This window comes from Leptidea sinapis, chromosome Z (assembly GCF_905404315.1).
Source record: "Leptidea sinapis chromosome Z, ilLepSina1.1, whole genome shotgun sequence".
NCBI lineage: Eukaryota > Metazoa > Arthropoda > Insecta > Lepidoptera > Pieridae > Leptidea > Leptidea sinapis.
In genome coordinates, this window is record NC_066312.1 from 30,264,549 (window position 1) to 30,281,985 (window position 17,437).

General features: G+C 35.3%; 1 protein-coding gene across 6 annotated transcripts in view; it reads left to right on the forward strand.

The window, feature by feature from the left end:
* LOC126978627 (zinc finger protein 271-like) overlaps positions 1-12,481 on the forward strand; it is a 41,563-nt gene extending 29,082 nt beyond the window's left edge. For all 6 annotated transcript variants that reach the window (XM_050827606.1, XM_050827609.1, XM_050827610.1 and 3 more), the window contains 5 exons: positions 2,233-2,400; positions 4,236-4,390; positions 4,672-4,813; positions 5,713-5,791; positions 7,563-12,481. In XM_050827606.1, the coding sequence (XP_050683563.1) occupies positions 2,233-2,400; positions 4,236-4,390; positions 4,672-4,813; positions 5,713-5,791; positions 7,563-7,679 (661 nt within the window). In that variant the 3' untranslated portion in view covers positions 7,680-12,481. The remainder of the gene's footprint in view (positions 1-2,232; positions 2,401-4,235; positions 4,391-4,671; positions 4,814-5,712; positions 5,792-7,562) is intronic.
* Positions 12,482-17,437: the final 4,956 nt, after the last annotated feature.

Here is a 17,437-nt window from a genome sequence, read left to right on the forward strand (position 1 = left end):
CACTTGTTCCCATTATAACCTGTTTCGCTCTGCTGCAAAGTGCAAGGTTATTTTGTTTTTTACTTTATTTGCTCAATGTTTTGATTTTGTGTTTACTGTTTGTACAATTAAATAAAATAAGTGAAGCTGTTGTGTGTTAAAAATAGGTATTAGGTTATTCAAATATAATAGAGAAATTAGGTTTTGCCAGTTGTGGTACACAGTTTTCATTCGAACAAAAATAAATATTGTTTCTTTTAATGTGTAGGCCGATATTTTTTCGATGGGTATTAACATTCACACTGGTACTAGAACCAGTAGCTCGTTGGGACGAAATAATAAAAATAGCTGGTAAAAGCTGGAAGACAGTTGCCAAAGATAGATATAAATAGTAAAGTCTGGAGAAAGCCTTCACCCACGTAAAAGGGGTTATTGCATGCCTGCACGTTAAATTATAGGTAACTTTTTTAAATTTTGTATTGTATCATTTCATAAAATTTATTATATTAATACGCATGAGTAAACTATTTAAAATTTAAATAATTAAAAAATAATGTAGTTTTACCGTAGTTTTACACTCCCAGGCAGTAATCGGTAAGGACTCAAAAGCGAGCGGTGACACACGCGCGTGATTTGTTCACCGAATTCACCGGTCCGACCGATCTTTTAAAAATGGGGAAACATAAAAAAGCAAACCATGTTAATAAGGGTCATTGCGATCTAAATATAAATTTATTAGGCTTTCTAAAGATCCTGCAACAATCTAATTTATAGTGATTATTATTATAATAAAATTACCATTCATGATAGCTAGGTAGCTATTTATCCTATGCTAAGTAGGTATATAGAGTTGTCTTCCAACGTATACTTGCATTATTACTATCTGCAACTAATGTAGGTTTTAGTTGTCAAACCTACATTAGTTGCAAACGATGTTGTTTTAAAATACCGATTACATACCTATTTATAGTATAGAAAAAACTGAGCTATATTAATAAGACGACCTTATACTAGGCACAGTTTTAGGTAAAGAGGACAACCCTATTTTCGTCAGAATAGGTAAGAGTCACGCGACAGAAAGATAGGCAATTTCTAGGTTAATAAAAAAGTAGTTTTATAAACGCTGTGCGATCTGAATTACACCTTATTGTATGACTGCAAGAGTCGCTATTTCTTTACTTTAATAGATTTTGCAGAGTGAGACTTCTATACTTATACTATTATACATTATTTGGCTTTTTATTATGCGAGAAATAAAAGGCTTTATATATATTTCAGATAGCGAAAGTGATGTGCTGGCAGTAGTGCCTATGACCGACACTGCATGTTATACAGTTTGATATACTATGTACTACTACTCAATCTTGATTATTAGTATTAGTTTTATAGTATTGCTCTTCTCTCAGTGATCTCTTGATTTTTTTGCCTGCAACTGTTTTAAGCTTTTATGTTTGCTGCTAACTACCACGATAATATTCGTGATGCAGTGCGATTGTTTTTTTTGTTGACTGGCGACATTTCATAGGTTGTCGATTATTATTTTCCGCAAAAATCTGTGTGGTCAAAGAAGAAGTTCCAGAGTCGGCTAGGTCTTGTACACCTCTTCAAAAAAATACAATGAATACCGTAAAAGTACAAAAAAAATATTTCACGAATAGTTAAGTGGTTATGTATATATGTGTGATACATAAAGGAATTTTCAAATTCTTAAAGGTTCTCTTCTATTCTCTGACGCCATTTTATGTTATGATTATGATTAGAGGTCAAGGCAACCTATTAGTAAAATAATTCCCAATTCAGAGATAAAGAAAACGACGTTATTAGTTATCCTTGATGGATAAGGAATCGACAAAATTCATGCTTACGGTAAAATATCACATAAAGTCCTTCCCGAGTCCAGAATCCAGTATCAAAAGATAAAATGTTGTTTTGCATCATTACAATATCTGTGTTAAAAGTAGCCGCCATTTTACGTGATTAATGAGTTTTGCTATTTCTTTTAATATGATCAAGTTCCTAGACAAAAAAATCAGTAAAAATAATCGAAATAGCAAAACATATTGTACGCTTCTATACTTATGTCATCATATTTTTGTGTGGAGTACAAGATCTAACCTAGACAATAGGACCACAGACGCATCAATTGTTGTCATCATCATGTGAGATATCTGAAGCGAAAGTGCTAGTCAACCAATGAGTGACAAGTTGCTTGCTATAATATAAAGAAACATGAACACTGTGGTGGATTTGCAGGATACACACGGGCGAGTCGCCGCACCGCTGCGAGTTCTGCAACAAGACGTTCACGCGCAAGGAGCACCTCACCAACCACATGAAGCAGCACACGGGTGACGCGCCGCACTCGTGCAAGGTGTGCTCCAAGTCCTTCACCAGGAAGGAGTTCCTCGTCACGCACATGAGGTAATTACAACTCACTTTAGCAAGGCTGGTGCTTCGTGTGCCAATCGAACTTAAACAACGTTGTTCTCATACTTACGCCTAAAAAATAAACTCGGAATAAAGTTATACCCGAGAATAAACCAAGAATATGCAAAATTTTTTTGGCTATATTGCTGACAACATTGTCCATATCGTATAATGAAACTTTTAGATTAATTCAATAGAACAATACGTTCAATACTTCTATTCTCATCACAACTATGTACACAGTAATACTAAATGATTTATTTCACTAGAGCAGTCGGGTGACGAGCACGTCCACCACCTTCGACTGCTCCCATAGAACTACCCTCTAAACTGCCAGCAATTTGAGACTGTCACTACCATCAACTACCAACTTTATATAACAAATAAAATCTTAACTACCAACTCTTAAACACAACACAAACAAATGACACAAATTCATTAAAAGGTGGCGACACACTTTAGCACATTATTATATAGTAAGGGAATTACTAAAAATATACTAAATAGAATACCTAATATCATTTAATATTAAATGGCTGCTAATTATTCTATTAATAATGTCATAAGTGAAAGTTGGTATTACAATGTCAAATAATAATTATAATTGGATGTTTTCTGATTGTCAAGCAGCCTTGTAAATAAACACGGGAAACATTATACTTCCGAATAAGCAAAATGTCTATTTGAAAATATTTTGCATTTTCTTGGTTTATTACCAGGTATAATTTTATTCCAAGTTTATTAGTAAGGTCGTTAGAATTAAGCTAAAGACGATCTTACTGCCCAATAATCTGTGACTTATTTGATATAACACAACATACTATTGGAGTTAATTCCAAGTGTGTGACCGTTAATGACTTGTCAATTAAAATCGTTTATAAATGACAGTTGGACTGGTAGAAGTTGAAGTATTCCAATTGTTAATTTTATTGAGATTTTTGAGACGTTCCACATTTATTACTTATAATTTAAAAATTGTATCATACTACCAGTGGGAGGCTCCTTTGCGCAATTGTAGTGCCACTCAGAATTTTTGGGTTTTTCAAGAATCCTGAGCGGCACTACGTTGTAATTGCAGGCAGAATCAATTACCATCAACTCAACGTCCTGCTCGTCGCTTATGTTCACAAAAAAGAATTTTAAAATCAAAATTTAATTGTTTTTAATATTTATAATTATTTTAGAATCATTTGTTAATTTTACATCTCAGTGCCAGGGTTGCCATCATCAAACTAATCAATCAATGTTATACTTACAATAGATTTACTTTCCTTTCCTAATTTTGCTGTATCTCCTCTAGATATGTTTTTCTCCCTTGCACGCTTATTTTGCTTGTTTTGTTCGTCGGCCGTGTAATATGCATTGTAAATTTCAGAATTGTTATGCTAATTTTATCTTTCCAGGACTCGAAGTTAATTTAAAATTAATTAAAATAGGTCTGCTTTATGATGCAATGAGCGGAGACGAACCTGCCATGATAATTACCTTGGATTATCCATATTATAAGAGTATCACCGAAACCATGTATATCCGCCCTTTGTAATGCCCATATTAAAAAAAATTGACAGTTGTAGACTGCCGATAGAAGTGAAAACTTAGAGCTATTAGTAATAATATTTTCACTATTTCAACAATGAACAGTATAATATACACATTGAACTTTTCACTAAATCCATTCAATTTCACTTATAAGTTATACACAGAACTAATGTAATGTAAATTAATATGTCATATATAATAAGTATACATGTTGAAGCATATTATTTTAATGGGAAATGAATGTCGATAATTAAAAAAATGTATAAACATATCCATATTATTGCTTGTAGATCGCACAGTTGCGGCGAGCGGCCGTACAGTTGCGGGGAATGCGGCAAGTCATTCCCGTTGAAGGGCAATCTGCTGTTCCACGAACGGTCACACAACAAGGGCAACAACAAAGTATTCAAATGTGACATCTGTTCTAAAGATTTTATGTGTAAAGGTGAGTTGGCAATTAACAAAAATCATTGGCATACATATAGGCTAAAAACGACACCTATATCAAAGCTATCCATGTCAGCACTTCGGAAAAGTTGAGTTTTAATGAGAAGTGGCAAGAAGAAGCTGACCCAACATACAAAGCTGTTGTTATTAATTTAAATTTATAAATCTAAACCAATGAAAGGAGTAGAAATAAAGATAAATGTATGAAGTGACAGATATCACTTTAAAAATAGCAAATTGTATAGTAAGTATATTTATTTATTGTAATACATATCGCAGGTCATCTTGTGACGCATCGTCAGACGCACGTCGACGCACCCGAGAACAGCCAGTCCGGGGAGCCGCTCATTGATGCCAGTGATGTGAGCACCGCTGAATGCAAAGATCAACTCGACGGAGAGCGGAAACCAGATGTGGTGATGTATGTTACAGTAAAAAGGAACCGTTATTTAAACCGCTAGTAGCTAAAAAGAGACTTGAGCCAGTCAATTACGAACAACTAATCAAATCCTTGTTATTTTCCACTCATGTGCGTGAAAAGACCTCGCGAATATGCATATTCCACAAAGTAATTGCAATAGTACACTGTAGACACTGCCAAAAATAGCGAAGAATTTTAGCTACTGTGTGTAGAAGCGGGTGGTAATTTAAATATACACAATTCTTATAATCGCTGTATTTAGACAGAGTTTCCATTTAGAATTAAAAATAAGTGTATATAGGGCCCAACTATGTTCACAAATGTTTGTAGTGCCAACTAACTTACATGTATCGAATTAAAGTTAATTTAGTAAGGATCTGAATATTATATGCTATTATAGTTATTTGTAATTATCTTTAAACAATTATATTTATATTATTTCTTTATTATTACAATTATATCATTTCCAAAATAAACAGAAAAAAATATAGTTGGTACTGTTGTGGAAATCGATGGTTTCTTAAGTCACTACTGATTAAAGTGTTCTTTAACTAAAGTGATAATAAAGAATGTTCACTCATTTTGATTTTTAGCTTTTGGTATTCTCTTTAGAAAATATAAAATTTGTGTGTAAAACATTATTAATATTTTAATTTTTAATTTATTAATAATCAAAAAGCTCTCGGACTGTGATTGATATGTCCTTTTGTGTATCAAACGGCATTGTCTTGTATTAATAATTAAAAGTGGTATGAATAGAACTTCCAACGTGGAGTTGCAATCAAAACTTTAAAAATAATTTTAAATTACTACATTATTTTTAAACGTAGTGTAAAAGATTTATTAGAAGCAGATAATATTACGACTTTTTAATAATAGATAACACAATGTCTTTGTAGGTCTACAGTGGAAACAAGAGTGAATGACAATGCCATAGCCCAAACGCAAACGAATACGGTGATGCAGATTACAACGCAGGTACATATCACTTCAGTTTGAGATTTTTTATAAAATATAAATCTAATAGTAGTACTAGTTTTCTTTGCTCAGGTGGGAGCTCATAATTCAGTCATTTTAAGGGCCGTAAGAATCACTGACATTTCACCATTGACGTACTTTAAACTACTAGACTCACATTCAGGCTCAAAAATCGTCTGAAGCAAACTTCTGTCTACGCGTCTATTAGGCAGAGTTTTCGTTCAGTTGTGTTTTGACCGCGCTTTAAATACAACACCACTCAATCATAATGTGTTCAATGAAAAACTGTCCAAATAACAGCATATTCAAACTTAAAAAGGATGGAGTGTAACATTTCAGGCAAGTGCCCCTTTAAATTAACAAAATTGTGTAAATAACTTAACGTTTTCAAGCATTTCGCTATATAATTATATTTTAATTGCTAAAATAAATAAGTTAATTATAACACATTGCCGACGAAATCCCTACCCGACCATAATCAATGAGCTTCTTATGAGCATTACTACCACGAAATAAGGTGTTAATTTGAATGCATATTTTATATGTATCTGAGACATTTTTGACGGCCTTCTAATAGGCAAATGGTAGTCTAGTTGTTTATAGTAGGTACGTCAATGCAATTCATGTTTAATTATACTTCATTAATTATCAAGAGTTTTAGCGTGCGTTAGTTTCTTATTTTTATATCATCAATCACATAATGATGGTGACTGATGAGTAAAAGATTGTGTAACAAGTATTTTAGGGTAAGGTGCTTTGTTTATGTAGAGAGGATACATAAAATCGGATTGTACGAATCTATAAAGCTAATGCGGTTGACAGTGTTGGATAAGTTTTATGTGTAGGTGGGATGTATGAAAAAAATTACCTACTTTAGAAGTTCCAAGTATTCTTGATAAATAAAAAAATTGTACATGCTACACGACAGAAGTGAAAACTAAAAAGGCGAGGTTTATTATATTATATGAAATACAACAATTATCACGGAGCGAGTCTCCTTCAGTCAACTTCACCTGAACGAGCGTTTTATAGCCGAGCGAAACGGCAATACTAAATGCGCTAATACTTCAATAAGATTGTAAGAGAGATTTGATGTGAATGTAAAAGGAAAGGGTTATAATTGCCTAGCCTATGTGCCGTACCCTACCTCACCGAGACGCCATGGCGTAGTCTCCGGCTGCCTATCCAAACAATTCATATTGGTTGATAGTGTGCCAAAGTCGCCAATTTAGAACCGAAGCTACGACTGGCAGCGCGCCCTGTGTGGAGTCTGGAGACTTGCCGGGCTGGCGACGTCGCCAGTATAATATAGACGCCAAGACTGACGAATGCGTATTTGTGGAAAGACTTGAGTTTCGATACACAAAACTTCAGAGGGTAGCCACAGGCTACTTCCATTTGGCGACCGAAGGTAGCCAAGCCTACATAGCCGGCGACTTCGCCATGGCATCTCGGTGAGGTAGGGATCTATTACTGTATTGCTTCATTAAATAAATTACTTTTTTATGTATTGTTAAACTCACGCTATTAATAGTAATGGCTTTTTTCATTTATACGTCTAGATAGACTATTACAGCTGTGAAATCGCCGAAAAAAATCGAGTTTAGAACTAACTCATATTTTGAGCAATTCACACACAAAAAGATGTCATAAGAATCGCGAGTTTAAGACGTAGTTTGTCACGCACACAACTCATGTTTCTGACCTTTTTTATCGGTTGACTAACAGCAAGAGACTATTATCCAAGAGTAATTACTCTTTAAATCCACAGCAAGTGCGCGCGTCAGTGCCGACGAGTGCCGCAAACGTAGCGAGCGGCTCGTTCACCAACCCGCAGCATCACTCCGGCGCGGCGCTCACACACCACCCCGTCAGCGTCAACTATTAGCATGTGCCGCACATATTTCACCAGTGGGAGGCTCCTTTGCACAAGATGCCGGCTAGATTATGGGTACCACAACGGCGCCTATTTCTGTCGTGAAGCAGTAATGTATAAGCATTACTGTGTTTCGTCTGAAGGGCGCCGTAGCTAGTTAAATAACTGGCCAAATGAGACTTAACATCTTATGGCTCAAGTTGACTAGCGCAGTTGTAGTACCGCTCAGAATTTTAGGGGTTTTTCAAGAATCCTGAGCTGCATTGGGCGCGGCGCATCAATTACCATCAGCTGAACGTCCTGCTCGTCTCGTCCCTTATTTTTATAAAAAAAAAATTACTGCGACAACGCGATAAGATGGGGGAAGCTAATATCAAGATTACCAGGAAGTATTTATAGCATAACTGGTTTTACTAATTTAGCCTAGTTATTTAAGGTCATACACATAATAAGTGAAATATATTTTATTTCGTAGGTAAATCACATTAGACTTGAAATATGTAATTTTTTATACTACAGCCCATTCGGAAGGCAGATTTCCCTTTGAGATGAACGAGCAAGAAACTCTAAGGTTACTCTTTTCAAAACTGATTATGACAAGTTCTTATGTAACTATTATTACATTTATCAATCTATGACAGACACCCCAGCAGCTGTCCCAAGGGTTATTTAGATCCAAATATACAGATATTTTGTAGTAACCTTTTTGTACACAATGTATTCTTCAGCACTGATTTATATTCGTATATAGGAAAGTTCTGTATGTCAACAGCGAACTTATTTCCAAAACGTATACATAAACCTCTGAATGTATTTGTGACTATATGAAGTCGACAACATGACTAGCAAGCTTATTCCTATTTCTAGTATTAATATTATGAGTGTCACGACCTCAATTGAGGTGTTATTGATCAATTCCTAAATTAAAAACGCTATTTTTTTCTAAAATTGAAAAAATATATGTTTGTACAGCCAACTGTGTTTAGAAGAATTTATTTTAGTAAATCGTGCTAAGTAAATGGATACTACATAGCAAAAATATCTTCAAAAGAAACATTTTCTTGTTGGGTTATATTATCAGTCTCTAATATGAAGCACTTGCAGTGAAAGCCTTCTTAGTCAAGCAGTTATTATATAGATTTCGTACAGAAAATGTAAGAAAATAAAAAACTTGCATGAATATAATATCATTAAAATGAAAAGAATTTCTTAACAGTTCTTTTAGGTATATTGTACTTGCAAAGTATTGTCGGTTATTATTACTATCGGTTTTATAACCAACGGCAACTTTATACAGTTTTTTTAATGGATAATGACCATCATTGATTCGTTTTAAATGCAGCTATACACATTCAGTGCTACCAACTCAAAATAAAAGAAAAACGTATATTCAAATGAATAAAAAGAACCCCATTTTATACTATACTGTGGTTAAGAAGGTTAAAAGAAATTACAAAATGTTCGATATCTTACACTGTTATAGTTTGAGTATGTATGTGGTACATTTTAAAATACACTGGCCTGCAAAAGTAAGTATCACACTTTTCAAATTAAATTTTTTTCTTAACTATAGAAGGTAGAGATTTAAGATTAAAAACGTTTTGTTGCAAATTTTATAGGCTTTAATTGTTAGAAACTAAAATTATACATTAGTAACATTTTTAAATTAAAAAAGATAAAACAATTAAAATAGACATTTTTAGTTTAGTGTAAAAAAATTCAACTAAAATGTATTACATGTTATTTAATTTTTAATAACTGGTATTGCCTCCTCGCGCTCTGATTACAGCTTCAAGCCGGTTTGGCATACTGAACACTAGGTTTCGGAGCCGATGTTGGGGAATATCCTCCCATTCTTCTACCAGGGCCTGTTTTAGTGCCCTGAGGGTAGTAGGTGGTGGTCTGCGATTTGTGACTAGCCTCCCAAGCTCATCCCAGCCGTGTTCAATCGGGTTAAGATCAGGACTTCTTGATGGCCAAGCCATCACGCTGATACCGACCTCCTGAATATACTCTTGTACGATATGAGCCGTGTGTGGCCGGGCATTATCATGCATCAGCATCGATCTATCACCCATATTTGCTAAATACGGCCCTGCATACTCATTGAGAATTTCTCGAGCATATCTTTGACCCACCAGTGAGGGTGCCATTTTCTATGGCTACTAGCTCTGTGCGACCTTCTGAAGATATGCCAGCCCATACATGTACACTGCCTCCACCGTATTGGACTCTTTCTAAGATGCAGGCGTGAAGGTATCGCTCACCAGGTCGCCTGTAAACACTTCGCCTTCCATCAGAAGTGTAAAGGGAGAATCGAGACTCATCTGCAAACAAAATTCTTGACCATTCTTCTTCATCCCACTGCATGTGTTCACGGGCGTATCGCAGTCTCGCTACTCGATGCTGTCTCTCGAGTTTTGGGCCACTCGCTGGTCTTCGGGGTTTCAAATTTGCTTCAGCAAGTCTTCTTCTCACTGTACTGTCACTAATGTAGTCCCTCCGGGTCTGAAGAAGCTGTTGCTGGACTTCAACTGCATTTTGGTGGCGATTTCTTAACACAGTGGAAATAATGTAACGATCTTCTCGGGCACTGGTACACCTGGGTCTGCCATTACAAGGTCTCCTCAGATGGTGACCAGTCTCTTCGTACCTTCGCTTTACCTTCTGGACCGTTCGTACCGTCACACCCACCATTCTTGCAGTGCGACGCATACTGATGCCTAGTTCCAGAAAAGCCATGATCCTAGCACATTCTTCAACAGAAAGAGGCATGATAAATAAATGTTATGTGCTTTTTAGCATACATTTATAAAACAAGACCCATCGTTCTTGAAATAAATTTAAAACAGAAAGAAAAATGTAAATGGTAAAATTGTAATTCGGAAACGTCTACTTTGAAAAAGGAATGGTTTTGTTCTTGAAGTTTTTTTTCAGCCAAATCTTAAAAGAAGGTTACCGACTGTAAAGTTTTTCTGTACAAAATTAAATTCTCTTTGGAGTCCTTTTTATTTCGAAAGTATATCTTGTGAACTTAAAACGTTATCCCAATTTTAAAAGTGTGATACTTACTTTTGAAGGCCAGTGTATTACATATATGCCAAAAATATGATTTACATAACCTTGTCAGTATCTACACTACTGCAAATAAATTATGAAGTATAATTTTACTGAATAATATAGGTGTGGGTTCTTAATTAAGATATTATTTTAAAAATTCTTTTTCTTAGTAATGGATTCTTCATTATATTTAACGCAACTACTTAAGTTATGCTGTGTAATTTAGTGATAAATATGATGTATTTTATAATTAAGTCGAATATTTTATATAAGTGTTAGCCACACATGATATTACGGTTAAAATGTAAAGTTCTTAATATTTACTGTTCTTACATTACAGTTTAGGTGATGGATGATACAATATAAAAATTATCGTGTTTTCCTTTTTTTTATATAACGGGATACTCTACGAAATTAAAAATAATACTATCGTTAACAGTAAGCAGAATTGGTGGCTATTGAGTCTAATTCAATTCAACTTCAAACGTTTTTATAAACACTTTTGAAACACCACAGAAGACAATTCAATTAATCAATTTAAGCCCATTCAAGATGAGACTAAGAAAAAAGACGAAAGATAAAAGAACTTTCATAAACATATATGTGCCTCATACGTCCATTACGTATATACAAACTACACGAAAGTAAATATTGATGTTGACATTATTTTTATATAAGCTGCGATATGAATTAGTTGTAATTGTAGTTATTACTTTATTTTAAAGTGAAGTTCAACACAGTTTGTGTTGATTAATAAATAGCTGTATTATTGAGAGTAAAAGTAAATTATTTTAGTGATTATACGTTTGATATCTTGTTTGTCTTAATAATTAAGTTGTTTGCCATTTTATTTTATTGTGATAGTTGTGAAAACTGTGTAAATAAATTATATGTTGTGATAACATCTTTCATCCATATTCAATCATAGTATTACTACTTCCGTATATTTAAATATAGTAAACTAGTTATAATTTATTTCAAAAATTATGTTGTTTCTAATAAATCATAAATCATTAAACAAGTAATATTTATATCTATAGGGTAGGGCTTGCCAGGGTTTTTGGTTATTTGCTAAGAATTTCAGACTGGTCTGGATATTATATCAAATTATTGAGGGTTTTAGTTGCCACATTAAAAAATGATAATACATTCCTAATTCACATCCAGATAGGAGCTACTACAACTTAATAGAGAATGTATACAGTTCATTTAATTTTAACTGTGAGGAAATATATCGAAGCAGCTTCATATTGGTTTAATTAAATATGTACAGTGTCTAATGGAATAATTCGCATTGGTAAAGAAAAAACCTGAATCACTAATCTAATAACAGTAAGATATGAAACATACCATACAGAAGAAGCGGTGTTGTAATCACTTCATTGCTTTTATTACTTTCTAATTTTGTATAATATATAACGTGTAAATAACTAGTTGTAATTTAATCTGAATCAGTTTAGAGTTATTGTAAGGTAGTAATATAATAATATCATTATGTTATTTGGCTCATTTGTTTACAACCTTCGTGTTAATATTAAAAACGATTAAGAATCGTATGTACTCCATTGGTTCTTTTAATATATAAGGTGCGGATCATAGAGATAACTTTCTATCGTTGCCATGTAATGAAAAATTATCTCGAATGGTGCAAACACCGTTGGTATTTTAATATAGATTTCTAACTGTTAGATACTTTAGTGTAAATCATTAAATTATGTTCAATACTTTGATATGAGATTAAAAAATTGAACTAATTATGTTTTGTACTTATTATTACACTTCAGCCTTACAAATAAATCTGGCATATAGTTATACCTGAGACTTAAGGAAGAATATGCAAAATGTTGACTATATCACTGACAACACTGTCAATATGATGATAATACTGATGTTCCGAATGTCCTAGATCCAAGCAGCCTTGCAAATAAACGCGAAAATCGTTATACGTCCGAATAAAACATTTTGCATATTCTTGTTTTATTCTCAGGTATGACTTTATACCAAGTTTCTTAGTAGGCCTTTTTTAGTGTATCACTTTCACTTCTAAATAGTGTGGTCATCTGACATCAATAATATTATTTTAGTGATAATTTCCTTAAACTTTCTCTTGCAATAAAATTATAAAATATGGCAGGTCTTTGAGGTGTATCAAGCTGGCAATGCGATGGAATACAGCTAGTTTCATAATAGTATATTATGATACAAGTGAGTTAATTTCCTCATTATACACGAGCCTGTGGGTTGCAGTGTGTTCGTGTAAATCAGCCGAGTGTCTAGTGAGCAAGTTGCTCTCGAGTTTCATACGCACTTTTACAACACACGCGAGGAAAAAACAAACACGTATTGCATAAATCGGTTCAACAAAATAATATGAAAGTTATGGAAAATGGGGCGCAAGTTCTTTTTGTACGCGCCAAATGTAAGGTTGATATATTATGACATACGGCCTACTTCAAAATTTATAATTTTTGTGGTAAAATGCATATATTAATTTATAACAAATTATTGTGAATTATAAAATAATTTGATGATTAATAAATGTTTTTTCGTCTTATTTTTCGGACACATTTATTTATTCCAAAAATGTAAATGAATATTCAGCGGCATATTACCTCTTTGTTGTTTCAACAATATTCTGTATTATATAATTTCCAGTAAGGTACTTACTTAACTTTGTAGAGATAAATTTATTATGCACGTGTGTGTGATGTAGTGCAGTTTATGGCCCTAACAATTATGTAATAAGGCTCACTTTACGAGCAAGTGTGTTGAAATATATCGATTGTATCATATGGGAGCAAAATAATATTTTACGCAAATGGCGCTTTTTTAAATCCAGAGCAAAGCAAGGGATTTTTTAGTAGAATCCTGAACGTATCGAGGGATTCAAAGAAAGTCGCCCGAGCCAAAAAGATATAAGATAAGAAAAAAAAGGAACAAGATAAAAGAGATAAGATATTTTACCTGAGTGATAGATACATTCACGTTTCATAACCTGAGGAAATAAAAGGCGCCTCATATTTTATGTTGGGTCCTCACGGACACCACCGAATTGGGCCGGCACCCCCGGAGAAATGCGACGACCATCCGCGAATCTACGCATGCCTGTATAGGTCCCATAGAGGTAACGCAGAGACTGACCGGCTCTTCGAACACATCCAAATGGCTACTAATTCCGTCTTGGAGCAGATCCCCACTGCAGAGATTTGTTTCTTGGCGATTTTAACGCCCACCACTCCGAATGGCTAGGCTCACGTACCACCGATCATGCAGGGAGATATGTTCACGACTTCGTCTTAGCATATGGTCTGACGCAACTGGTTATTGCGCCAACACAAATCCCAGATGTGGAAGATCGTACACCTTCACTGTTGTCCTCACATCTGGACGGCTACCTAGTTTCTGTTGACCCTCCTATGGGGTCGTCGGACCATTGCCTGATCCTGAGTACCGTGCCGATCATGCACCTAACATGGCCCCACATCTTGACTGTCTTAGGCTGTCGCCGCGTGTACTCACTATAGTGTAGGCATTATAGGTCAGCAGAGGGGGAAGAGATGCGGTATTTTTTTGCATCCTACCGGTGGAGGCAGATTTGTTGTCATTCGCTAGGTGATCAATCTGGTGCGAGTCATACATGCCGCAGGTAAAAATACGGCATGGCGCCGTGCTTAAGGTGCTTCTCACCTTGGAAGGGATTGTGAATGTAAAAATCGAGCGGGCCCGTTGGCATTCCGCCAATAATGCTGCGGACATGTTCTCCGGAATTGGCGCTGGTCCTTACCCGTCTTTTCCGGCTCTCCTACTCACCAAGCGTAGTCCCGAAATTTTGGAAGGCTGCTGTAGTGCACCCTATCCCTAAAAAAGGTGAACGCTCGTATCCGTCCAACTACCGCCCCATAGCCATTACCTCAATTTTCTCCAAAGTAATGGATTCGAACATCAACCGCCAGCTCTTGAATACTTGATACCTAGAGGAGAACCAGCTGATCAGCCACTGCCAGTACGGTTTCCGTCAGGGTCGCTTAGCTGGTGATCTTCTTGCATACATCACCCATAAATGGGCGGAAGCGATTGAGACGAAGGGAGAGGCGTTGGCGGTGAGTTTGAACATAGCGAAGGCGTACGGGTTACTAGCTTTTTGGCCGATCTCAGCATCAAGGTTGTTATCAACGGTGCATGCTCCGACTTAAAATCCATAAACGCTGGGTGCTATCCCCTACACTTTTTCTTCTGCATATCAATAATATGCTGCAAATCAGCAGTATTCATTACTATGCAGACAACAGCACAGGGTATGCCTCCTACACCGGCTAAAAAGCGTGGTGTACTCAGCAAGGCGAGACAGTACTAAAAGCCACCGCTTGCAACTTTATAAGGGGCAAATTCGGCCTAACATGGAGTACTGTTCTCTTCTCTGTGTGAGTGCTCCCCAGTACCAGCTTCTTACATTTCACCGCATACAACAAATCAGCTCGAATCATCGACGATCAAGTCATCTCCGATCGTCTTGAATCTTTGGCATTGCGTTGAGATGACGTGGATTCTCTCTGCATCTTCTACCGCTTTTATCACGGGGAGTGCTCAGAGGAGCTGTTCGGGTTGATTCCAGCGGTAGAATTCCACAATCAGACATTACGTGCTAAATACCAGCCACATCACGTTGACGTCTGGCATTCCACAACCGCGCGTTTTGCTACAAATATCTTGCCTCGCACAGCCACTTTGTGGAATCAATTACCGGCTGCGGTTTTCCCGAACCGATACAACTTACGGACCTTCAAGAAAAAAGCATACTCCTACAAAAAGTACACTCTAAAAAGTACAATCTACAAAAGGTAGATGGACAGTGTTTTCATAAGAAGGTACAAAATCTTACAAATCCGAATTATCTAACAAGGCCTTGATATCTTCAACCCTCAATTCTTAAAAAAATAAGTATTAATTAGCGCCAACTATTTATTCAAAAGATCGGATCTTGATCAGAAAATACGGACAGACCGACAAAACTGTTGTCCAAATCGGGTTCTATATTCAACATAAGTACGCAGCTAAAACTGAAAAGATGTTTACATTGCTGCCTATTGATCAATAATTTTATAAACAACGAGTAAATGTATAAATATAATGTCGAAGCTTAATATAATATGATTGGTGGCACGGAACAGAAAAATCTATTGTCCTGTCGCCACTATTGTGTACAAATGTACCGAGGCTCAAGTAAGACCAGTCTTTTGATGTCAAGTGAAGCATAATTATCTTTTAAAAAAATACATATTATATGCCTTATTGTACCATTTTTGACTGTAATCATAGCCGCAATAAAAATATGTTCAACGAAGCAATTTCCTATAATCGGTAATCATGATTTTCCGATTATTTAAATCGGATTTATTACATTGATTTACAATTAATATTTTTTATATTTTGTGCAAAACATACAATTAAAAATTAACCATCATATGGTTCATTTATCAAATTCAAATATTTTTATTCAAAATAGGATGCGACATCACTTATTGAAAGTCAAAAACTACCACCCATTCCAAAATGAAAGCCTCAGACCTGAGAATAACGGGCGAAAAAATATGTTTACAAAGCAATATTGTACAAATTCAAATATTTTTATTCAAAATAGGATTTAAAATCACTTATTGAACGTCAAAATCTACGACCCATTCAAAAGAGACTGCCTCAGACCTGAGAAGAATGGGCGCAAGAAACTCGGCGGGCTTTTTTTTTATATAAAATATGGATTACAATGGAATATCGTACAATAAACATTTATAATTAAAGAGCCTGAGGGTGTTCGCTTTATTCCCAGTCCGTGGTGTCATAACCTTTCCCACACAAAGGTTTTTAACAATTCTTTTAAATTTCGTAACACATTTGTTTTGTACATTTTCTGGGATCATATTGTAGAAGCATATACATCGCCCAACAAAAGACTTAGTAACTCGACCCAACCGAGTAGTAGGCATAACAAGTTTATGTTTGTTCCTCGTGTTAACATTAACATTAGAAAATTTCTCAATGTGCTTATGAACATACAAAACATTATCAAAAATGTATTGAGAAGTAACAGTCAAAATGTTTATTTCTTTAATTTTTTCTCTTAATGAAACTTTAGGACCTAGGATATAAATCGCGCCAATAGCCCTCTTCTGCAGCACAAAGATAGTATTAATATCAGCCGCACTGCCCCATAACAATATACCATAGGACATAATACTATGAAAATAACTAAAGTATACTAATCTCGCCGTATCTATGTCAGTTAACCGTCTAATTTTCTTAACCGCATATGCTGCAGAACTAAGCCTATTCGCCAACCCTTCAATATGGGGGCCCCACTGCAATTTGGAATCAAGAGTAATGCCAAGAAATATAGCAGATTCCACTGGTTTTACCACCTCTCCATTTAATAAAATATTCGCATCTACATTTTTGACATTTGGCGCGGTGAATTTAATATATTTGGTTATATATATTATAAGCGGTTACTACCGCTTCGAAAACAAATGGCGCTCTGAGAGAGAAGAAGCGGCTCAAGAAACTCTCCCAGCATTCTTTTTTTTTTGCACTCTTTTCAATAAAAATATACAATATTGTACAGTCATTTCTATCGCTATAAAATAATCACAATCTAGTCCCAAGCTGTCCGATCATTTAGATATTCAGCAGTGGAGTAATAGGATTTACGACAGGGC